This window comes from Rhodnius prolixus, unplaced genomic scaffold (assembly GCF_049639745.1).
Source record: "Rhodnius prolixus isolate KJV_2025 unplaced genomic scaffold, Rpr scaffold_3, whole genome shotgun sequence".
Lineage (NCBI taxonomy): Eukaryota > Metazoa > Arthropoda > Insecta > Hemiptera > Reduviidae > Rhodnius > Rhodnius prolixus.
This window is the reverse complement of record NW_027411603.1, coordinates 38,968,310-38,993,293: the sequence shown is the minus strand read 5'-3', so window position 1 is coordinate 38,993,293 and position 24,984 is coordinate 38,968,310. Positions and strand designations below refer to the sequence as shown.

Below are 24,984 nucleotides of genomic sequence, written 5' to 3'. Positions count from 1 at the left end.
GTAATGCGATAAAAATTAAGATAAATATGAGTGTAGGTTGGTCCTATATAAGTCTAGTGAGTCGTCAACATGGTTAAATGTGACTATAAAAACTGCATTTATGTTTACAGAAATTGCCTCTAGAGTTCTCCACCGGATGAAGTATAAAATAAGCTTACAGCCAATGTAATGGCGGCTTACAAGTTTGCAATATACCCATTCCTCTATAATCTATTTCACGATTAAACAATACAAATTCTTAACTTTTTTGTTTCTGTTAACGATAGTTGTGTAAAATACGAAGTATTATTCCAAAAGAAATATTATTTATCGTATTTTTAAAGAGAAATTTTTTTCTTGCTTAATTCGAAAGTTTATCAAATACCTATGGGAGAAATGTTAGGAAAAAAAATTTAATTACTTATTTCATAGAAATTATTAGGTTCAAAGTATCGGCCAATCACAGTGCAGTACGGTTGCTGACTGTGGGCGGGTCCCACCTACGTCTAGGTTAGTCACGCCCCTTCCAATGGAAATCAGTTATGGGCTGGGTCAAAGCGTATTAACAATGGTGGTTCAATGCCTTTCACTCATTTATTTAAATCTATTATTATTTTCTTATATTTTAATAAAATTTTTGGTTATTTTAGAAATAATATTAAACTTATGTAAATATTGAGAAAAAATTCTAACAAATTTTTTTTAAATATCATTTTTCAAGAAGTTTTTTATCAAGTTAAGACGGTTTTTGAATAGTTATGAATTTACGAATATTATTTAATTTTATTGTACCTTAGATGTAGCCTCGCCAAAACGTGGTCCGAAACATTAGTTGAAAAGTCATATAATGAGTGATTAACGATGAAATTAAATTGATTCGGTGATTAAAATTAAAGTTCAATTAAATTCTCTGATTTCATCTTCTTCTTTTTTTAGTTTAACGATTAAATTTATTAAATTTCAAATGTATTGTAGTTCACTACTTAATTATCAGATTATAATTCATAAAAAAATTAATCAATTAAATTGTATTTTTAATTAGTGTCCATCTCTGATCATAAGGCATCCACGATTCCAAATCTCCTACGCATTTCCGTTAGAATATACCTCTCCCGAATAGACTAAAAGCTAAACCTGGTTTTGGCGAAACAAGAACACTGACCAATGATCATAATAAACTAATATGTAGAGAAGCCCAGCACCCAGAACTCTTCTGAGTAAAGCTACTGTGTAAACTCCTACATTCTCTCACTAATTTAGAGCGCCCATAGGACGTACTGAAAGCCTTGAGCACATCCTGAACATTAAAAAAAAAATTTCCATTAGACAGAAGCATCCAGCTACACCACTGACTTTGAAAGAGCGGGCAGAAATCTCCCAAGAAATTGCCTACTTCAAACCCTGCAATCTAGTCCCAACTTCAAATAGATCTGTTTGGATCCATCTGGCAAATATGCGTCATTACACCCCTCAATTTCTTTAGCGTATCTTCTCCGGAGTAGCACTTCTCGGAACTCACTTCTTACCTGTCCCATCAGTTTGGAGAGAGAATAAAGAAGTTCGCCACCACAACTTTACTCAATTTTAACGAATTCCGATTGAATGCTTTGACCAATGATTGGACATAATAAAATTAATAATTTCAAGCTATTTTTAATACTTACGGCTGTTAGTGTGTTAGGGGTATATTGCAGTTTCCTTTTGCTGGCAGATCTTTGAAGTGATTCGCCAGGAGACATCCCACATTTCTGTAACAATCCACTTTACTTAATTTTTACATTTACTCGAAAACCTCACCAATCAGAGAGATTGTATATTTGTAAAACGATAACTTTTATTTGAAACATTTTCCAGAAAAATGTACTTTTGTGATTTGGCTTCCTTTTATAGCGTCATTTTTAAAATGTTTGTCTTTCCATTTCTACAGTATCAATAAGAATCAAACTAAATTTCTAAAATTAAGAAAATCGGCTCACTTTCTCGAAAATGAACATATAATTAACTTTTACATTTATTATTTTTCTATAAAAATGCGTATTAGGGCAGTTCTTTTAGGCTTCCAGTAAAATTACATTATTCACGGTAATACATTCTATAATGTTGGCACTAGCATATCTTATCGAATGTTCGGAGTTACATAAGAAATTTGTTAGTTGGAACCTCGAGAATGTACTTCTTTTGAGGAGTACAGCCAATTTCCCTGTATCTGGAACCTATTTTAAAGGAAAACTGATTCAATAAAACTGATTTAAGGTGAATTATGTCAACAGTAATCTCCCTTTGAAGAGCTATTTCAGTGCAGTACTAAGTTGTAAGTTTATTGCTGGATATTTAGTTTGTTTCAAGAAAACCATTTACAGTTTGTAAATTAAATTATCAAAAGAATTTTATATAGTTTCAAGATTATCTTTACTGTTTTTCTTGCGCTATTTAAAAAAAAAAAAAAATCCTGAAAGACAAAAAGAATAGGTTCATTTTTTTTAAAACTTCACCTTTCTTTCAAATTAGCAATCTGTTAGCAAAATAAAATACATGGAAAATGTAATAAAATAATTAACTAAGGAATTAAAATTAAAAGACTACTTGTTGGTATTGAAGTTCTAACAAATTTATTGCCAAACACACATGCTATCATATGTTACCCTGCAGCATAAAATTGAAAATATTTGTGCTTAGATAGGGGAAAATACATTTATATTTTTAAAATATAACCTCTAGTTATTCGGTAAAAAATGACTTAATATAGGTTTCTTCTAAACGATTTTTGTATTTTGATTCATATTTTTTATCAACAGATTTTTTTTTTCTTAACATTATATCTGCAGGGAAAATATTTTGTCTGGAGTAAGATTTTTATCAGCGTACCTAACCATTTTTTTTTTTTTTTTTAATGTTGAAGAGTGTCTTCATGTCATGGTACTTCAGCTTGATTAGTAACGATAAGTTGACAGTTCGCATTTTAAAACAATAATTCACAAAATGGTTAAATTTATTTTACTAGTTGCTGCCTGGCCTACAAGAAGAACAGAGATTAAAAGATGATGCTGAGAGTTTCAAGCATTTAACGCTCATAATGTATCAGCCGAAGAAAAATGCAATATTGCAGATTATTCTTCTTTCTTGCAGTCTGCTCCGGAAGAATCAAGGAATGATTTGCTTGAAATGAAGCCATCATACAGTGAGGCCTAAGGAATATCAACATTGATAACATTAAATAAATAATAAATTTATTTTTTGCGTACGTAATTTATTCACATTTTAGAATATATTTAAACATTTTTTAAATTGAATTATTAATTTATTTACTGCTTAATAACCTCAAGAAAAACGTAAAATTCAGCCAATTTAATAAAAAAAGATAACTAAAAACTTCCCCATCTTTACTTACATTAATTATTTTGACACTATAAATATAAAAAATTAAATAATTCATTGAACATCATTCTTTTAAAAAAAAGTGCTGAAATATTCTGGGATGAATCAAAAATACTATTCCATTTCGAAAAAGTGAAAATTCTAAATTTGCAAGTCAAATTTAGTCTAATATCAAGTTTGATACTAGGAATGTTATCAAAGTTCATTTGATAATGAGGAGAATTCCTCATATCGAAAACGTATTGAACAAAGAAATGAAGTGTTTCAGTAATAGACAATAATCCTCGTAAATAATTTCAACATTCTTATAATAAAACTTAAAAACGTATTGGCAAGGCTATCATTATGGCATTCATTAAATTAGAGGATTTGCATGGGAAAAAAACTTTGCTGTTAAATTGGTATGTGATTTATACAAATTGCTTCTATTTGCAGCATTCTGAAATAAGATAAATCAATTCATCACTATTAACAAAGAATATATTTGAAACACATTCTAATTCTTAATTGCAATTCTATCAAATTTAATCAGTATCTTCAAACATTCGAAAAAAGGACTGTGAATTAGTAAATTCACACTGTCTAAGATTAAATAACATACGTTCGTGAGGCACAGGGATGCATCGAGAATACCCTGAACTGGGTAAGGAGCGATTTGATCCGAGGTTTTGGCAAAGTCAAAGCCTTTCTATACACCTTCCAGGAGGTAATTCACACAATAGGAAAATGCTTACAGTTTCACCATGATTAGAAAAATATAAAAACAGAAGCTAGCATAGTTTCCGCTAGAGTGAGTGCCATTAAAGTACTAAGCTCATTATCGGCACGAAAATGATTTGGAAAATGCCCTTGCCAACTTATGGCCTATTACGGGGGGAAAAAAACCTGAAGAGTTCAAGGTCTGAAGATCCAAATTCTATTAAGGATATATACGATCTTATACGATTAGTGAATGATCCAAATTTACTCTATTTTCGAGAATTCCATTAATTACTTAATATTTTGGTATCAACTGACAACACAACATTTTTCCACAACACCATTTTAGGCATACACACATAGTTCCTTTAGTACGTTACCTTTTTTTTTAAATATTGACCACCTCACCCACAAGTAACATCTACATAGTTTACATTGTTTTATTTTTTAACTCCAAAGGTTAAAGAAGTTATTCGCTCTCTTTTCTCTCATTAAATATAAATCCTTTCTTTAAATTCCATTGCAAGATTCCGTTAACGTTGCTAAAGTTTTGTAACCTTCCGAACACTTAAGGTTTCCTAAGTCTACATTTCGTTTCATTAAATCAATACAAATCAGTTCTTTAAATTTTAATACTAGTTAAGAAAGTTATTAGAGTAAAACTGGGCTAATTATTTAAATTGAGATAAATTCACTCGTACATCTTTGATTAAACATAATTTCGAGAAACAGAACATGAGATTTTACTCGATTAAGTAGTTTTCATAGTGTTAAAATGAAGTTAATATTTCTATCACTTTGAAATTCTTGTTGGATTTATCTACTTCATCTTCTCGAAAATTCTTTTGAAAATTTATGGCGCAGTATAAAATCGGGAGAAGCTAAGAATCCAGCACATATTATTTTAAATTCAGAAATCACGGAGAAAACTTGCGGGTTTTCTTTAAAACCACAAGCAAATGAATTTTTTTTTAAAAAAAGTGTAAAAATCATTGATAAAATAAACATATTCTAACATTTTCTTTAAAAAAAAACAAATAACTTCATCTTAAGTGTCCAATTTTCAATGATTACTCAACGAAATGAGTTATATGAAAGCCTATTTCGCGTACTTATGGATCCTAATCTCATCATATCAATTCAAAAAAGCTTTGTGGTTGTCATAAACACACTTCTTAAGAGTGTATACTTAGTTTTGTTTAATTCTTATCTAGAATGTTAATTTCATTCCTCTCCATTCTCGACATAGTTCATTTTTTATTTAGAGATTGATAAATTGAATCTATCAAAATCTTACTACTTACTTGTAATGATTTTATTACCCAGTAACTTTAGTACAGCTCATTAATTACGAACTAATTTAACGTAGGGCTGAATAAGTGATGATAATTATAATTAAAGCAATTTTTCTAGCGAGTTTTAGATGGTCACTCCAGACTATGATTCTGGATTAGATACTTTTCACGGTTTAAGAAGCAATGTACTAGGTAGCCAAAATTGTAGACGCAAGTTTCGCAGCGTAACAGTAGCATATTCAATCAACCGAGTTTTTATACAAAATTTGACTTTCGACGGTTTTAGCTCTTAAAGCGAATTTCTTCGAAAAATGTCACATTACCTTCCAATACAGATTCATTAATAATGAAAACAAGCAAAAATTTCGATATTTTAGGTGAACATTGTAGCTCAATAATTTTAATTACCATTAATTTTCTTTGTTTTGGTTAACTTTGGAGAGGATTCTCTCTTGCGAGTTTTTTTTTTTGTAGACTAATGAAATATGTACTATATTTACAATTTATCTGATTTGACAACAAAAGTTCCGGTTAAATCGTAAGCAATCTTTTAAATTTTAAGAGGTAGGCTTTTAAAACAAGATGGCTCCAATGGATAATTAATTGTAGATTGCTTCAGATACCATTTTTAACTTCGTTCCTGTCCCACAGCTACAAGATAAAAAGAAACAAAAAGAAAAAAAAATTAAAACGATGTAATACTGAACAACATTTTTAACATGCGAATGCCGAGCAATTAAGAAGCTTATTAAGGGTAATCGCCCTTAATAAAGGTCAATCGCCAAAGTAAACGAACGGTTAGAGTGAGAACAGCTAAGCTAAGATATATTGTAGTACCGAATTAGATTTTCTGTCTAGACTCTAGGATTTATTAAAAATTACTTTGTTGTATTAGTACCAGTTCATAACAACATTAAACTCAATATTTAATTTAAACAATATAACAACTAATTAAAACAAACCAGACAAGCACAAATACATAAAGACCATTTTGATTTACACTAAGTTGACATGAACACAATACTTTCATTTACGTATTGTAATTAGAGAATGTAAATATATGTAGTTTCTAATCACTCTTTTAATCAATTGTAAGTTATTTAGACATGGATCAATATCATATCATTCTACATCACCTTTGTCAAGTAAAACCTTGTCTTAAGCGGAGAGTGCAGATATAATAAGACAGTACAAGTGCGATAAAAATGGTTTTGTACTTTACTGTAAAATTTGACAGTTAATTTCTTATGAACCATTATTGAACGATTTATATATGTATATATAAATTGTGTATATACACACATCGTTCAACACACAAATGTATAAATATGTATTTATTGCACAAAAGTTATTTCACTCAAAGCGATATCCCATTCTTCGTACTTGCATTAAAGTACATACAAACTACAAATAATTTTTCTTCTTCAAAAAGAGCAGGGTTAATTTGATGCAGTTTATTAGTTTATGCGATAACATACATCACTTTTTAGGATTATGATTAGCATGTGAATTGTTTTCTGGAGAAACACTTACGATTAGTCTATTAGTGTGTTCTCATTTATAACTTAAATTCATGGCAATAAAAATTTATAACTTCAATTTTTCATGTTTAACTTAATTTAGATTATTTACATCACTTTATTATAAAATATATGATGTACTCTCTCAATACCAACGTATTTTACATGCAAATATATTAGGATAACTTATTTGTTATATAAATTAATGTTTTCAAGACGCCAAAGATTTACCTAACACGTATCAAATCTAAAGAGTTAATTACCAAAAAAAAAGACAAAAATGTATTTTTTAAAACAACTTACGTTCAATTTTTTTTTCTTGAGCAACAATTCTCTTTCAGACCAGTCTTCCCTTAATTTGTTAAGTAAGTTCTGTCCATTCCACAAAAATGGAGCTCCATTTTTTTCTTTATAATCCAGTAATCCTTTTTCTAATTCTGCATAAACTTTGGGAAGATTCTGTGCAAACAAAAATGTATTGTATTTTATAATTTTACGGCCTAATATGATTTTTTTTTTTAATTAAATGTTAATTGTCAAGCAGTTCTTCTTCTCTTTATTTCTTCACACAAATACAGTAATAACCCTAAAAATGAAATAATAATAAGACAGACTGGATAGGAAGGCGTCAAAGCATAGCACTAGGCAATGAATTTAAGCCAACTCTCTGACTAAAGTTTTCAACAAATTGCACATTATTAAACACAGAAAACAAACAAATTGGCCTACTCTTGATATTTTATAAAGCGAAGGCTAAAGTATGCTGCAGAGGTTTCAGATTTATAGCTAACTTCTGTTAATCTATTTATTCTGTACATAGATTTTTCAACCATTCACGTTTTGTAACTTTAGAGAAAGAAATCAAAATTGAAAACCCATTAAAAAAAATATTTTTAGTTTTTTACTGGCAAATCGGTAAATTGGTCCATTATTTGGTCAATGCATATTTCTAAACATTAGTGCACTACATGTACACTCTAAAACATTTTCCTTTTAATTCAGGATCTTTAATGATCAAAATCATGCTTACAACTACAAAACAGACTGACATTTTCTACAGCTTTCCTTTCTTTTTCTTCTTTTAATAACTGTCCACCTCGGTTATCAAACAGTCGATTTTTATTCTTACTAAGTTCCTCTAGATGAATCATTCTTTCCCACAGATGACTCCATTTTTCCACAAGCTCAAACAGTAAACTAAAAACAAATTATTTTGAAGTATAATCAGACCCAAAGAATTTCTATGTCCTAAATTTCTATTAATAAATTGTTTTATAATCTATAAATTAGTTGATATTTGTGCCTTGATACAAACATAAATCATTGGCGCAGGCCAATAAATAATTTTCTTTTAAGGGATTTTATTTGATAACATATAATCTGGGCAAAATAAACTCACATGTTCTCTTCATAATACGCTGTAAGTTTATCAACTTGAATTTCTAAAAGTTCTAAAACGTCTTCATTAAAAAATGGGGAATAATATGGGCAAAATTCTTTCCTCTGTTCTTCACTCCATTTTACTTTTTCCCAAAGATTTTCTAATTTTTCTCTTGAAGCTAATATTAAAGGTTTTATGTTTTCCAATTTAATTGTTTCACATCTTGAAAATTCCTTTTCTATCTATAAAAATGTTTAAAAAAAAATAATAACCTCAAATAAATCATTCAATAATGACAAAGCTATTAGACACTGTAAGTTAATGAAATTTTATATAATTTTATATCACTAACTTTTTCAAAAACTAATGGATTAAGATCATCACCAATGCTCTCTAAAAATTCTTCTTGAACGCTGTCTGGTATCTTCAACTTAACCCATAGTTTCTTCAGTTTATCTATCTTAAATTCTTTATTTTTCTTCACTAAATCAAATTTATCAGTTAAGATAGATTCTAGTTCCTTTAAAAAAAAATAAAAATGTATTTACTTGTATTGTAAACTTAATTTAACTGAATTTTGAAGACATTATTGTTAGAATCCTATAACTTTCAGAATATTAAAATATTGTTTTAATTAAAAGACAGATATTTTCCCTGATATGTCCCTTGATATTACCCCTTGAGTTACTTTATTTAGTAAAGGTAAACATAACTTCACGAAGTGGATCACAATCACAAAAGAGTTGAGACACTTGAATTTTTGTTTCAGTAAGACTAATCACAATCACGATAATGAAAAATGAACTTTCTTCGATCCAGAGCCGCTAAGATGGCACTTTCTCCGATAAACTTTGAAACAATATGAATATTGCAACAGATACTAAAAGCGGAACTAGTGACCATTTTACCTTATCGTTAGATGTGAAATTTCTCACATCAAATATGAGAACTGGGATGTCCCTCAGCTCTGCCTTGGTTATCGTTAAAGTAAGAGCGAAATATCCAAAAAGAATTGAAATAACCTCTTGTCAACAAAGACCGTTCACTCTTCGATTTGTATACGTACACTGTCTGGCACAAATATAAAACAGTGCCACCAAATGTATACAACCTTACAGTATGTAGTGTTTGAGTCAGGAACAAATTAATGTTTCAAGCAACACAAATATGTAGATTTATATATAACCCTAATTTTTTGTGGCATATGTAAAGAATATGAATCTTTATGCAAGTTTCAGATTCGCAAATAGTAGCATACATCTATTAACTTTGTTGGTGTCGCTAGATTAATTATTGTTTTCGTTACATGACTGCATATTCGGAAAGCAAAGTCTCTGGAGAAGTGGCTAGTCCACATCTTTCTATGAGAAAAAAACTTCTTTTGCAATTTCAATGTAAAGGTAACAAAACTTAACCAAACTAGCAAAAATGAAGTTAAAATTCGATCAAACCAATGTAGATATAATATTTGAAAAATGCGTAACGCTTACCTTAATCTTATTTATATCATCATCCTTCAATGTTTCTGGCTCATCATTTGATAAAAATTTTTGTTCAAATGGTGAAAGTGGTTCTAAACCCAACAGAGACATTTGATGTAATATTCTCGTTTTTGCCTCGTTTTGAAACTCAATGCGTTCTAACTGTAATAAGCAAAATATTTTGAATGTCGCAATCAAAACATTAATTGGAAACAATAATTTCTTATAAGAAATCTAATAACAAAATGAGAAATCTAAAGTTGGTGACCAAATTGAAAGAATCGTACACAAAAAATGCAGAGATTACACCAACAGATCAGGACATATATCAATTCGAAATATAAAGGAAAAGTAAAACTCTCAATTTTTATATCAGACCTTATATCTCCTACATAAATACAGCTAGAAAGCTGCCGTATCTCACAAATGATGAAGTTGATGGGTACTATAGTTGCCCATATTTTCGCGGAGATTACAACAAAAATTCAATTGGACAAGATATACAGCAATTCGAAATATGAAGGAAATATAAGACTCCCAAATTTTATCACCCTATATTTCCTTCAAAAAATGAGCTAAGAAGCAGCAATTATGCACAAATGAAGAGGTAGATGTGTACTATAATTGTACATAATTTGGGAATGATTACACCAACAGAAGAAGAGTTAGCTATTAGAAATATGAAAGAAATGTTAAGTGCCCAAATTTTTAACACCTTATATCTCTTTTAAAAATTGAGCCAAAAAGTTGCATTTGTGCACCATTAAAGATAGAATAGAAGGTAAGATGAGTACTATAATTGAAAATATTTTCGAAGTGTTCTAGATAATAGGAAAATAGAAATTATGGACACATTTTGAAATTAATCCGAAAAATAAATAAATAAATAAACTCACTGCAAAGACCAGGGGATAGAATTCTTCCAAAAGTCTCTAAGAGCTTTTCAATACCACAGGGACGAGCGCGAACGAGTAGGGATATGAAGAGTTCAAAAGGTCTTAATGGAAAAGAATGATTTAATAAGGTACAAAGGCTCTAGCAGAAAGGCTTGATATTTAATAGTGTAAGGAAGCCCTAAATCCTTGATATACACCATACTTTGAATTATAAAATTGCATACTAATCTAGAGAATTTATTTTAGCTCATTTCATGCACTTTACTATAACAAGCATTACCTTCTCCTGACTCATTTCAAATATGTACAGTTCTAAATCTTCAAAATCCTTTTCTTTAGGAAAATGATTCTTCTGGGATTTTGTTGCTTTTCCTAAGAAATTGCAAAGCTCCACTTCCTGAAATGAAACAATATGAAGAATTATTATTACTAAAAAAGGAGAATGATGAAAATAAACAATAAACCAAAATTACCTTCTGAATGAGTGTCTCATAATGCTGCAGCTTAATTTCCTTCATTTCCTTAAATTCTTTCATTGCATTATCTAATTCCACTACCAATTGCTGCAGTGGCAAATCTGTATTAACTCTTGAAATGACAACACCCAGTTCCTAATCAACATATTTCTTTTAAATTGAAAGCATTCTTATTAACCTTCATCACCAAAAATTTACTGAAACTTCTTGTTTAAGTAATCTTCCCGAAGTATAATGTTGAAACAAATGGAAACTCGAAATAATTCAAACATACTGAAGTTCATTTTAATTTTTTCTAAAAATTAATCGTCATCGGCTCCCAGACTTTGTCAGAGCACTACCGTAGCAGATATCACTAACCAGACACAGTGAACTGTAAGAGGCTCCTAGGATAAAAAATCTAAAGCTAAGCTGGAGTCACCAGTCAGGTATTCACAATAGCTACTCTGATACTACTTTTGTTTTCTTTCTTTTACAATTCTTATAATAAACAACTCAGAAACTATGTGAACAAGACAGTTCTATCAGACAATTACACAGATCCCCTTTTTTCAGTTTTAAGAAATTTAGAATTTTCGATAACTTAGCTAAAGATTGTATCCCATTTGGGTTTTAGGATTCTATAACACAAATTAAGGTAATTAATTTAAATTATAACTAATCAAGGCAGTCAAAACAGCCTATCTAATTTAATTTTAATATAATAAAACTATAAACTTTTTACACTACTACCTAATAAATTGAATACTCATGCAATTCCATAAACTAACAACTGCCAAGAGAAATTATCGACAAGTAAAAAAAAAAAAATCCGAAAATTACGAAGACAGATTTGTCTTTAATACATGGTGTGTCTAGAAATGGAAACAAATTTCTACTATACAAACGCAAAAGTTAGAAGGTTTTGTTTGTAACCGTCATTTATTTATTCATCTTGAAATTTTTTTGATTCTTACAATTAAAATATTAGTAAAAATGTATCACTTCTTTTTATTTGTTTCATTTGTGACTTTTCTAAAATTGTTTCTATTAGTTTTAAAGTTTCCATTTGAAATTTAACTATAAAGACGTTTCCTTAAAACAACTTAATAAAAGAAACAGGTTTTTCCTGTCGACAATAGTGTCAACAGCGAACAAAGTTTATAACTTCATGTTGTTAGTACGAAGTTCAATTATTGGATAAAGGATGTGAATGTACATTTATATTACACACATTTGAAGTCATCAACCATAAGTTCAGTTAAAAACTAGAGTGTTCATTATTACCTTTTCCAGTTCAATAGTTTCAGTCAATTTCTCTTCTACTTCCTCCGACAATTTCATTAATCTCAATTCCTCAGACTCAAGCATATGTTCATACAATTGCTGTAAAAATCGAATAGAAGTTACCTAAGTACTAAAAGAGCAGCAGTATGTAAAATAAGATTGTATTGTAATAAGAAAGTGCAGCAGTGATATAAAAATAACATCTAAAAGAAAAGTTTAGAAAATAAAAGGGGTGAAAAGAGGATATGTATTTTAAAAAGCTCCTTATGTAGGTATCCCTACCTTAACATGTGATATGAAAGTTTCAAAACTACGCTTCTGAAATTCATCATTCAATTTATACATCTTTCTCCATTTCATGAACAATTCAGTCAAGGTGTTCTCGGTCAATGAGCTTATTTTTTGCACTGTTTCATCCATACTAATGGCAAACAAGTAAAACAAGATCTTAGAAATGGTAATGCATATGTAAATTAAATATTAATATAAATTTACACTTTCTTATTTAAATATTATTAAAAAGACTTCAGACCTTATATCTGCAGCCATTTTCCTAGCAATGAATTGTACTTAAAAGATAAGTTAATGAGATCACTTAAAACACAACGACAATCCCGACCAGTGAAGTATGCGGAAAAAATCAAACCGAAAAGTTAACAACGGAGAAATAAGTTACAACCCAACAAAACAAACCCGACCCTAATACTAAAGCACTGTAGCGCACAGTGACCGTTAAGGAACCATGTAGAACTCAGACTACATGCCTCTCACTTTAAACATTTCAATTTACAACTGAAATCTGAATTTGACCGCCAACTGCAACAGTGCTGACCTAATGCTTGATTTGTACTAAAAAAAGAATTCATGAATAATAGTTTTAATGATAGGTTAATTTTTTAAAAATTTCTATAGTAATATTTGTTTAGTTAGGATGATATTTATAAAAGACTTAAATACAAAACAAAATTAATGTTGCACAGCGCTCTCTGCAAGCCTCAAAAAACTAACCTTACCGTATTTGATTTTAAAATTAAATATATATTTTTTTTCTACTCATCACACCTCCCTAATTCTTTTTATACACCTTTCTGTTTTTTGGTTCACCTATTTTATTCTGTATGAAAGTATGAAAAGGCGGAACATTTTCTTGATGAGGTTGATAAAGCCAGAAATGTCTCTCCGCATGTTTAAATATTTATTTAACCAATCCGATTATGATGTTAAAAATGCTCAACGTTTGGTTTGATTATTTTGAGTGGCTGTCAGATTATTTTAAAGAAAAGTATTGACAGTTGTCTAAAAAGAAAAGTTTAATAGATTATGAAAAACTTATAAGAGACTAAAAACGATTGTTCCAACAAACCTTAGACTTTATCCTCTATTCCTTTGTGAAAAGCTTTTTAAAAAGGATAACATTAGCTAACTTTCTTGAACAGGCGATTTGAGAAGAAACACAATCTTCTGGGCGCTTTAGCTAGCAAACATTTTTTTAAATTAGAATATAAGAAATTGAATCAAATATTCCTATTGTCATTTTTTAATGGACGAAACAATAAAGATGTTATTACCATTAAACATCATTTCAAATTTAAATTATGTGGTTAGATGTAACCAAGACAATATACTCAGATGTTTTCCTTTTTGTTTGAAAACATATTTACATTAGTCTAAACCTATTATATTATATATATATATGATTGTGCAAATTACTTTCTTTTAATGTTTGATCTGATACCTAAAAAAGAAGTAGTTTTTGTAAAACATGGTTGTTCGCTCCTGTGGGCAAATTAAAAAAAAATAATAATAAGCTGACACTGTATTACTCATTAAATAAATAATTTTTTTCCAGAACTTCACTTTTGTTGAGAAAAAATAATACTTTCCATTACAATAAGCAACATAAGGGAAGGGACTGTACATAAATATTTTTTTTTTTTTTTTTTTTTTTTGGCGCATCAACAGCTGAGGTCATTAGCGCCCGGAGCTTTTTCCAGTGCAATGAAATATTTATTTCATGTATTAGGATGAATTAAAAATGTATGCTTCTAGAATTATTCTCCAATAGAGGCCCACTCGTGGTCTGCACAGGTCCTGTGCCTTAGGGCACCAGTCTCGAATAATTTTGAATTAATTTATTCATATTGAACTCAATAAATCATGAATATCATGACAAATCGCTACCAACATTCAGTAGACCCAAATCAAATACTAATTTTGAAAATAGGTGACTTACTCTTTCTAATGCAAAAGAAATTAAAAATAATAAATGTTTACTATATTGGAGGTTCTTACAGCTCACAGTAACGAGGGATAACTGTTGGTAGGTAGGTAATACAGGTACACTGAGAAATGCTCTGGACACCAATGACCTCGCCTTAAATTATATATAAAAAATATTACTGTGCATTAATGTAAAAAAATTGTAATGTAAATGGATAATTAATTTGACTCTCCTGGTATAACCAATAAAGTGGTTAATGACTTACAAGACAAAAGTTGTTTTGGAATTAGGAAAGATGATAGCAAAGAAGAGCAAATAAATTGACAATTATATGAAGTTATTTTTATCCGCTCCATAAAGTTGGACGCTGAAGAATTGGTTAATGTTTTGGAAAGACAAGTCCATGCAAATAAATTACAACCCTCCCATTCTTTTACTGCAGTTTTTCTCCTTGAGATTGGGTATGCTGGTATAAAGAGGAAGCTATATAGATTTCTTGGTGCTTTTCTTCTTAGTCAATTGTATGAGTTTAGTTTTTATATACATATTATTTTCCAGATTTATATCGTCAATCAATGATACAATGTTTTTTACAATTTAATTTAAATATAGGACAATGAGAAATATGATTGTTATTGCGTTAAAATAGTATTGGTGCTAAAGTGTGATATTTTTTTATAATAGGTCTATCTCTGAAACCGATCTCTTAACTTCAGTCGGTAGAATAATTGAAATTTCTGTTAGACATTAAATAAATAAGCAAAAATTATGTTCAATATTTATTCAATAAATCATAGACGCAGCCAGGAAGGGTTTTAGGAATTGAAACCACCCCAAAAATATATTTTAAAAATATTTTCTAATAGTATGCTGTAAACAAAAAAAAAATTGGAAGGACTCCTCAAACTACTTTCTTTTACAACTATTCTGAAGATTCTAACTTACAAATTTTCTCCATTTTTCGAATATTTTAGTTATATTATTACCAACATTATCGAATTTGCAAGTTAACTATAACAGGAAAACATTTAACTATTTACAAGAAAGCCATTCCTTAGGAACTGCTTTAAAGCAAACATTTCTCAAATAATAAATAAATGTATTTGGGTATACAAAGATTACAGACAATCCTAACAGATACTACCAACAAAACCTCATAAAAGGGTACAACCTATTGAATGAAGACGTACTTCTAGTTGTGAATTCTTTTTACAAGAGGTAGTAGGTTCATGTCGTACAATACACAGAAATGTTACTTTAGACGGAATCTGTTCATCTTCTCTCTCAAAGGAGCCTAAAGAAAATTTTACGGGAAAATTATTAACAAATAAAAGTTATACATTCCTGTGTTTTAATCATTATACGATCTCTTAATAAAACTGTATTTTTTGAGGGAAACTACAAATGCTGAAATGTCTATTCAGTAAAATGGTACTCTGTTTGGGTTAAGCCATGGGTGAATTAATTTTTTTCAAATTTGAAATTTGGGCTCACATCTGTTTGCTAATAATATTATGTAGATGGCAACAATAAAATTAACAATAAAAGCAGTTCTTAGGAAAGTTTGTCTTGAAATTCCTCATTTTTAACTTCCAGAGATCTATTTTCATGGAAGACGTTGATCACAAATATTAGGTCGGTAACTTTTGGAAGTATAAGTTAAGAAAAAATGGAAAATCGTGGCTAGTTTGAATTAGAATTCCTTATTTTTTAGTTCCAGAATTTAATATTCATGCCAGGGTTGGATCAAACAAGTTAGGCTGGCAATTTTTGGAAGTAAAAGTTCAGAAACAAGGGAAGAAGAGAAACACTTGACTAATAATTCCTTCTTTCTTTGTTCCAGAATACGATTTTCATGCCAGGTTTAGATCATATACATTAGGTCGGCTAGTTTTGGTGGTAGAACTTTAGAAAAAAAAGGAAAATATGGAAATTCTTGGCTAGTTTAGCTACCAACTCTTTATTTCTAAGTTAAGTTCGAAATTCATTCCAGGGTTAGGTCGTACACATTACTTCCAGTATTTTTGGAAGTAGAAGTTCAGAAGAAAATGAAAATGGAATATCTTGGCTACTTTTACTAGCAATTCCTTATTTTTAACTTTCAGAAGTTAGATTTTCAGGCGAAGGTTAGATCATACACATTAGGTCGGCTAGTTTTGGAGGTAGAGGTTCAGAAAAAAGAGAAAATATGGCAAATCTTGGCTAGTTTGACTAACAATTTCTTTTTTTTAAGTACCACAGTTCTATATTTTTGCCAGGGTTAGATCAACATATTAGGTTTGCTACTTTTGGAAGTAAAAGTTCAGAAAATGAGAGAAAATGGAAAATTTCTCACCTGGAATTGTTATTTACTGGAAGGATTTTTCACTTATTTTCATATTTTTCCATAATGCTATCTACGATTTGTCACATTCAAAACATCAGGTGATTAATTACGCTCCCATTGATCCATAAATTTTATTACAGTTTTTAACTGGATTGTTTTAGGGCAATACTGGGAGTGATCCGGCTTCCCGCTATGTATGGCTTGTAAACCATTATGACTGCAAACCAGTATGAAGTTAGTAAGGATTACTTCTGTTTCTAAAATTAGGAGTTTGAAGAAAAGTGGTATTACAGAATCTTGTGTGTCATAGTGAGAGAAACACATGTGAGTGTCCACAACAGATTTATATATATATATATATAGAGATTTTAGTGATTATATTATATATATAATATGTAGCTGTACATTTAACCTCATTTCGTACATGTAAAGACATGTTCATTCTAAAAGGGATTGAATTTTTTTTCTGTTTTTTTTTTAACAATTATTTTCACGTTACATGTGGCATATGTATTCGTGTTTCCTTTACTCATTTATTGGAACCAAAAGCAGTTAGTTTTGCTAGTTGAATTTCCACTAAAATCTTCGCCTTTTCTTTCGATAGAATGATTCAACAAAGTACTCCAATATGTAGTAGCCGCTAACATTCGTGCTTACTAACAAATTATTAAACATTGGTTACTTTCTTCTCGCCACCAGTATTCCTATTATTATGCGAATTAGACATTTTGTTGACTACGGCTTTTTTGATTAACTTACAATAAATAGACTTCGGTGAAGTATTTCGCCGAGGAGTTTTGTATCTTACAAATGCAGGATTTGAAGTGAGCTTATTCCATAAAAAGTCGTATTTACTTCCTTCTCTGATTGTTATATTTTAACCGTTCTAATTATATGAGAAATTTCAGTTTTTTATTAAGTTCAAATAATATAACCACCATTCTAGAGCAAATTGAAAATATGAAGAAAATAACTAGTGCTTCCAAATAATTCTCGTTTTAGTGATTGGGAAGCATCATATCTGGAAACTTAATTTCAAATTCTTTTCTTACATTTTCGTTCTTATAGATCTAACGAAAAATCTTGTTATTTATCAACGCCCCCAATTGGGCGGCTGGGTACAAAACACCCACTTGGGGGTATTCCCACTGGTACGCTTATTGCAGACGAAGTGAAAAAAAATCCCGCTAGATCGCAGGAGTTTAATGATACTCGTATATTCATCAAATATATCCTTGTGCAATCTATGTATAGCTTATCATTAGGCAGTTTACTCTTCTTAATTAATGAAATGTTATAAAAATTGATATCTTTGCAACAAATAATTATTATCTTTTATTATTTAAATTATCTAATAAAAATTTCTCTTTTAGGCTTCTTGAGAAAAATTTTGTTATGCGTAGAGCTAGTGTGATCTTAATAAACCTGCTGCTTGCTTTAATAAAAAGCAGTTATATGAGCGATGCGTGTACTATATTTTTCAACAGGGATACAACAGTATTTAAGATTTTTTCGCAAAGCTGGCTTGTACAACGTGCCGGCGCCCGAAATGGAAGTATCCTTCAAGCAGTTGCAAAATTGTAGCCATCAGAGAATTTTGTGCTCTGGAGTGTGTCCAATATGCAAACGGGGCCACAGAACTATCCTATATTTTTAACATTCAAAAAATGCAGAAAGATGTCCGGCCTGTACATCAGGTATCAAGGTTTGTGATACCGTAACATTAAGTGATTCACATCGCTTTTAACTAGGTTTGTGCTCAGTGATAGCCCGATAGGTGGAAGAGTGAGGTGGCTGCAGAGATTAGAGTTACACGGCCTTAATCAGGGAAGTTAATTCTGTTCAGACACTTCCCTTGTAACCGTACTCGCCTATGAGACTGTAAAGGACAAACAATGTTCACCACATATCGTGCTAATCAAAAATAACTCTCGAAAAGTAACCTGAAATTGCAGATTAGCCATTTTTGGCTTGTCATTTCCAAAGAAAAAAAATCATTAAATTTCAATTTGTATTTTCGTCACTTTAGTGTATATTTTCTCTCAAAATGGCCCATTTTTATTTATTTATAGAGTTTGAACAAGAACATAACCAAAAGATTCACAATTCCATAAGAATGCCAATGCAAGCAGTCTTAGAGCGGATAGTCAGCTAAAAAATGAATGGAGAAAAAGTGCGAACTCTCCAGCGACACACGCATCTTTGGTTCTCTGCAGAACAAATAACAAATTCATTTCTTATAGAGCTGCTTTCCTATTTCTTCATTACCTTCACATTTTTGCTCAAATATAAGCTTATGTGAGGTAACGAATTAATGCGACCTTTACACACACCAACCTTCGCATGCCAACGATCATTTTCAAATTTGAGGAGACTGAAAAGTTACCTGTAACCACATACAAGCTGAGGAGGGATCAATTTATTGGTAGAGACTGTGGAGGGTGATAAGGTAATACTCAAAAGTTAATTGAGTTAACTTTTGCTGTAACGAAGTAGCCTGATTGGAGTAAACCCAACTAGTACAGTTTAGGTCTGCAGCATTATTATTAAGTACAGCCTTATAAGAGGAAACAAATAGAAATTACATTTTATTTAATTCTTATGATGGTATTATCTTTTGATAAGATTATAGGCTAAAAGAATTCAAATAAATCTTGATACTAATCGCTGTTGTTATGCATTTATATATCTACATTTATAAATTCTATCCTTTGTCGGGTCTGAGTCCTTAAATTTCTAGATCTTTTCTTAGGTTGCTAGTCGCGATTCAATACCTCCTTCACAACCCAAATTATATTATAATTATAAAAATAATTACGTAAAAGTTGTGATTTAAAATAACAAATGAAAGAAAAAAATTGAAACAATGTGGGTTCAAATTTTATATATTTTTCTTCATCTTTGTTAAACATCTATTAATAAGTGACATAAACAATACAATATTTATTTATTTGTATTTAAAGAAGTTTCCAGTCCGGGCAATTAAAGGATTGTAAAAATTAGACAACAAAATGATGCTGAGTTTTTGCCTTTCACTGATTATTACTGATAATATTTATTCCATATCAATATAGAATTTCAAAATTTCTGTATTGGCCTTACAATCAAGAAATATAACGGTAATATCTTAAAGCTCACTAAGCTATTTAAAAAATAAATAATAATAATATTTACAAATTAGATATAAATTGGTTTTTAAAAATAAGTACAGAATTGTGAGCAGATGAACACATAATAAATTAGAAATTGTTTTGTGTTTTGTTCTTTTATTTATTATTATACAAAGTGGTTTTATTGTTGCATGCCGCTGGTCTAGAGTTTAGATTTGCTTTTTTTAATGACATACTTCTGGTGTAAATCATTTAAAGATGCCATTTATTAATAAGCAGCATCGATCCATTAGAAATTTAAAAAATTATTTCTCTGAAACTAATGAGAAAGTGATTTGCTGCTATTATTGCAATTCCTTCACATGTATAATAATCTAAGGTGCTTAGAGGTCACGATAGCCGAGCGATTACAGGCGATGCCCTAGGATACATGTGGTTCTGGGTATAATTCCCGGTCTAAGCGTATGATTTTAATTAATAGTTAATATGAGAAATTTATAGCAAAGTAAGTTTGCATGCACACCTACTTTGATGGTTAATTACTACCAGGATAATGTTGAACAATATTTTAGTTCATTGAATTTTATAATGTTTTTTTAATTTTTTGTTTACAACACTTCTAACTTATTTTAAATTTATTACTCGATTGCAGAAAAAAATACTGAACTCCTGTTCCGATGCTGCTTACTATAATGGAAAGCTTATTGGAATTTTCGGCTCCATGAACAATCCAATCAATACTTAACACTTAATAAAAAGTTATTGCACTTAAAAAAATAAAATACAAAATCATTTAATTATGCTGGAGTAAAGGGTGTGTTAATAGTGACAGAACTTGGCTAAAGGAAATTCACTGATGGCTAGTAAAAGAGAATGTTAATTACAATAAAGTGAAAAAAAGAAATATAATTATAATAAATAAATGGACAGAAATTATAAAAAAAATTAAGCACCATCTCATACAAAAAAAATGTGAGCACCTCGAGTTTTATAAAAAAAGTTTTGATTTTGTTAAGAAAGTAGAAGCAATCATTTTCATAATAATTATTGAAATTTTCTAATAATAACTCATCCCACCGAAAATTTTAATTTTTTCATTTTAAATATTAACACTAATGATTTACATAAACTCGTTGTAGCCTAAATTCAATAATCACATACATTTATATTATATATTTATAATATTTATATAGTCTAATTTAATCTATTTACAATTTTTTGTTTGCCACAAATATACATACTTTTCAAAATGTACAAATATTTTCTTTTGCGATATTTATATATATATGTATATATCTTTTATATTTTATATATACTGATGCTTTAAATTACAAAAAGCTTAAATTTACGTATTTCTACATCTAACATAACTATTTCTTTATATTTTTTTACATTTTTAAATATTGCACACTCGAAAATTTACAGAATCTCCAAAACTAAAAGGATTCAGAGATTTAAGCACAAATATTATCCGCCTCTATGTATTTATTAATTTAATATATTTTAAAATCTATAACTTATATATTTCTATTTATATTTGAAAATAATACAAATATATTTACAAATTATCGTTTGATGCCCAGTCACATGTACATTATTTAGTATATACTTTTTAATTTATATCTTACTTGATTTTGTTTTCTTTTAATTAGAGCACAATTTTTTTCTTTACCTCTAAAATTAAATGTTTTTTTACAGTCTTTACCAGACTTACAGCCTGAATTATGGAGTTTTAAGGCATTAAAAAAAATGGAATATTCAGGAGTTTTGCATTGAAATAAGAATGAAGGTTTTCGTTGTTTTTTTTTTATTATTATTATTATTAGTAAGTTTATTTTATAAAGTGAGGGATTTTTTGTTGAGCTAAACAAAAATTAAACAATTATTTATGGACTATGTTTTTTAAAATAGTATTCGTTGTCCAAAAATGTTCACATTTCTATAATTTGCTTAGGATCTAAAAAATTGAGCTGCTTCACGATACACATTACATAAAATAAGTACCAAATTTCCCACCGTAAGAATGTTTAATCGGTTTTTAGTAAGTTAAAAGAAAAAAAGAAGTTCAAAACTCATAATATTTGAGATTGAAAACGTCACATCATACTTCTTTCAAATTCACCACTGTGAATTAGTTTCAAAATTCAGGTAGCGAACCAAACAATGTTAGGCGAATAGAAATCTGATAGATTAACAAGGTTTATAGAGTGAATACTTTCCTTAGAACACTCTTAATTGGAGTCAATTGTGGAATATTTCGGGAGGAGTTCATCGGTTATCAAGATATTTGACTAGTGGCTTTTCTTTCTACCTGAAACTTAAGAGAATTTGGTTTTCTTTGATCTGAGAGTGTTATCATTAGAACATCTGGATACATTTGGGAGTGAGTGTGGTGAGTTTCAACGCTTCCTAGATAATATGGGTACTTATCCAAGAATTAGAGAGGAATATACGAGTATCTTTCCTAAAATACTCTTGGGCTGCTTTCTTCAGAATATTTAGAAAAGGCCATGAAGATAAGAGCTGAGTTGGCTTAAAGAAATAGTTTTCCCTAACTAATCGGCTCCCACTTCTTGTCCTTGAAGTTACTAGGAGTTTAATCACCTGGGAGCGCCGCCTAAGTCTTCCTAATGGGATGTACAATGAAATTAATAAAGGCTAGAGTGGAATTTTTAAATTCAAATTAAATTCCCTCTCAGTACAAGAAGTCAAGAATTGGGGTTCCTTAAAATGTTACATAGAAATTGATCCAAATTTTCAGAGAGAAAAAAAACTAGAGATAGTTGCTTCAGGCAGAGTAACGTTGCGATGGGCCGTTGAGAATTAATATTAAACCAAGGGCTTGAAATAACAGAAATAATAATAATAATAAAATAGTAATAATAATAATAAATTACCTATGGAAGTTGCTGCGAAAAACTTTTACTTGACTTTTCGTTTATTTTTGAAATCTACCAGTACACTTCGTATAATTGTTAAAAAGACGGATGGACCCGGAACGTTATATTTCATTCGATTTGGTTAATTTTAATTCTTTTCTTTCTTGGATTCATTTATCTATAGACTTATTCGTCAGAATGGACTAGAGAATTTCCACTTAAAAACTGATTTTAATACTGTTCCACAGATTGATCATGTATTTTTGCAATGGATGATTCTCTTTCTGTTATTCTCTTCTTCTTGGCGTCCATTCCCGTGAATGTTTTAATATTCCACAATTTCTTCTTTGTTTTACAATCTTTCTTATTCAAAAGGGGCCTAACCAATAAATAAAAGTGGTAATATATAGATAAAAGAACTTATCACCTCCTTCGATGTTTCTATCATCTTTAATTCATTAACAACGGTGATATTTTCATTTCAACTTCTCTTTAAACCTAGAAAATTAACTATCCAAAGAGGAATTAATTTTTTTACAACTCGTGGAAAATGTGATACTTTACAGACATAAAAATTTCATATTAGTGTTTAGGTCTTAAATTTTAAAACTGATAACCTTGTTATTCCTGACTAACCGATTTTTCTACTGAAAAGTGCCTACATTTATATATGCTTTATAAATGTAGTTTCAGTTTAAACGCCAAAGAAACTGATTTTAATTGAAATTTTTTATTTTATTGCAAGTTTTCCAACTTTATTTGCATGAATCATACACTTAACAGTTCAAGTTTATCAGATCAAAAATTTAAGTAGTAACTAGAACTATTGATTTTTGATTATTTTGTTTTAATTTTTTTTTTCTCCCAGATTTTGCTCGTTATTTTTTTAATATTATAGCACTATATATATAATTTATTTAAAAAATTTTGAATGCTTAATGCAATCTTTTTACAAATTTATAGTAAATTTTACATGTCACCCAACAAAATTAAAAGAGATCTAAAAATATGGAAAAAAGAGTTCATCAATATTGGAGTGCCACTTTTTTCGTTTTGTTTTTGCCTTATTCTCGTTTTGATGAAAAGATCAATTTTGGATTTTAAGGATTTATTAATCATAAAATTTTTCATTTTATTTTTTAAAGGAAGAGCTTAGGAATAGTTTGAAATTCTAGACAAATGAAAACATTTGAAAACGCTCTAGCACACGATCGCATCGCCATAAAAACAGTGGTTTCTTAAGTTCCCTTTTAAAAAAATAACTGAGAGTGTCTGATCAAGGGAAAATTGAAAGAGAGAGCCTATTACAATTTTAGACAGGCCGACGAAAAATGAGAATGATCCCTATTCCGGGCAATGGATTTGATAACAAAAAAATCTCGTTGAATATGAACTATAGAACTGCAGACCTCTCCTTTCTAACTTAGAGAAAATTATGGATAGGGCGTAATGGAAATGATAAAAAATGATGCGAAACAAGTAACTTGAATAACGAATGTCAAATTTAAGTGAGTTAAGTATTAGGTATTTCAATTCAACCTATCATTAAGTATGAAGTGCCTAAAAAAATAATAAACGGTTCTTTAATTTTGTTGGGCAACATTAATTGAATAAGCATTTACTTTACTCTATTTATAAAGAAGGTTTTATCTTTAAACAAGTTTAATTCCAATAAGTATTACATTATTTGTGCTCTTGAAGTTGAAACGTTTTAAAAGAAAAATATTTTAAAAATAGAGGCGATTTTATAGGCTATTAATAAGTACCTAATAGAGGTGGTGGTGTTGAGCAACATTATTACCATTTGTATCGGTAGCTGTGGGCCCAGCTTGCTGTTGTTGTCGCTGAGATTGTTGCTGTTGTTGGCTCTGTGATCCATCTAAACCAACCATTAACTTAGCACTATGCTCTTGGGCTTTCGCTCGTAAACAGGCAATACTTTTATTACGAAATTGTTCAGGATCATCTCCACTGCCTCCGGTCCCACCATTTCCATCTTCGCCAATTTCTGAACCACCGCCACTTGTCATTGTGTCTTCTTTTAAAGTATCAGCTGCTTCTATTGATTTACGATGCATAC

At 29.7% G+C, this 24,984-nt stretch overlaps 2 protein-coding genes and 1 long non-coding RNA gene across 11 annotated transcripts in view; 1 reads left to right on the top strand and 2 right to left on the bottom strand.

Moving 5' to 3' along the window:
* LOC141452584 (protein regulator of cytokinesis 1-like) overlaps positions 1–13,955 on the bottom strand; it is a 17,506-nt gene extending 3,551 nt beyond the window's left edge. For 2 of the 5 annotated variants that reach the window (XM_074124884.1, XM_074124885.1), the window contains exons 1-11: positions 12,901–13,169; positions 12,651–12,789; positions 12,369–12,467; positions 11,100–11,237; positions 10,907–11,023; positions 9,740–9,892; positions 8,602–8,769; positions 8,268–8,491; positions 7,918–8,065; positions 7,172–7,327; positions 1,644–1,727 (exon numbers count right to left, since the gene is read on the bottom strand). In XM_074124884.1, coding sequence (XP_073980985.1) covers positions 1,644–1,727; positions 7,172–7,327; positions 7,918–8,065; positions 8,268–8,491; positions 8,602–8,769; positions 9,740–9,892; positions 10,907–11,023; positions 11,100–11,237; positions 12,369–12,467; positions 12,651–12,789; positions 12,901–12,917 — 1,443 coding nt within the window. In that variant the 5' untranslated portion in view covers positions 12,918–13,169. Of the gene's footprint in view, positions 1–1,643; positions 1,728–7,171; positions 7,328–7,917; positions 8,066–8,267; positions 8,492–8,601; positions 8,770–9,739; positions 9,893–10,906; positions 11,024–11,099; positions 11,238–12,368; positions 12,468–12,650; positions 12,790–12,900; positions 13,171–13,731 lie in introns of those variants that run through there. The other 3 variants (XM_074124883.1, XM_074124882.1, XM_074124881.1) reach the window with 3 other exon arrangements.
* Positions 12,687–20,815, top strand: LOC141452586 (uncharacterized). Of its 3 annotated transcripts, none has more exons than XR_012457473.1 (4): positions 12,687–12,825; positions 17,077–17,239; positions 18,289–18,612; positions 20,678–20,815. It is a non-coding gene; the product is annotated as an uncharacterized lncRNA (long non-coding RNA). The 3 variants fall into 3 exon arrangements; XR_012457475.1 differs by having other exon boundaries at positions 18,289–18,620; positions 20,678–20,803; XR_012457474.1 differs by lacking the exon at positions 20,678–20,815 and adding an exon at positions 18,988–19,591 and having other exon boundaries at positions 18,289–18,620.
* Positions 20,678–24,984, bottom strand: part of LOC141452585 (uncharacterized) — a 156,140-nt gene continuing 151,833 nt past the window's right edge. For all 3 annotated transcript variants that reach the window (XM_074124886.1, XM_074124887.1, XM_074124888.1), the window contains one exon: positions 20,678–24,984. In XM_074124886.1, coding sequence (XP_073980987.1) covers positions 24,671–24,984 — 314 coding nt within the window. In that variant the 3' untranslated portion in view covers positions 20,678–24,670.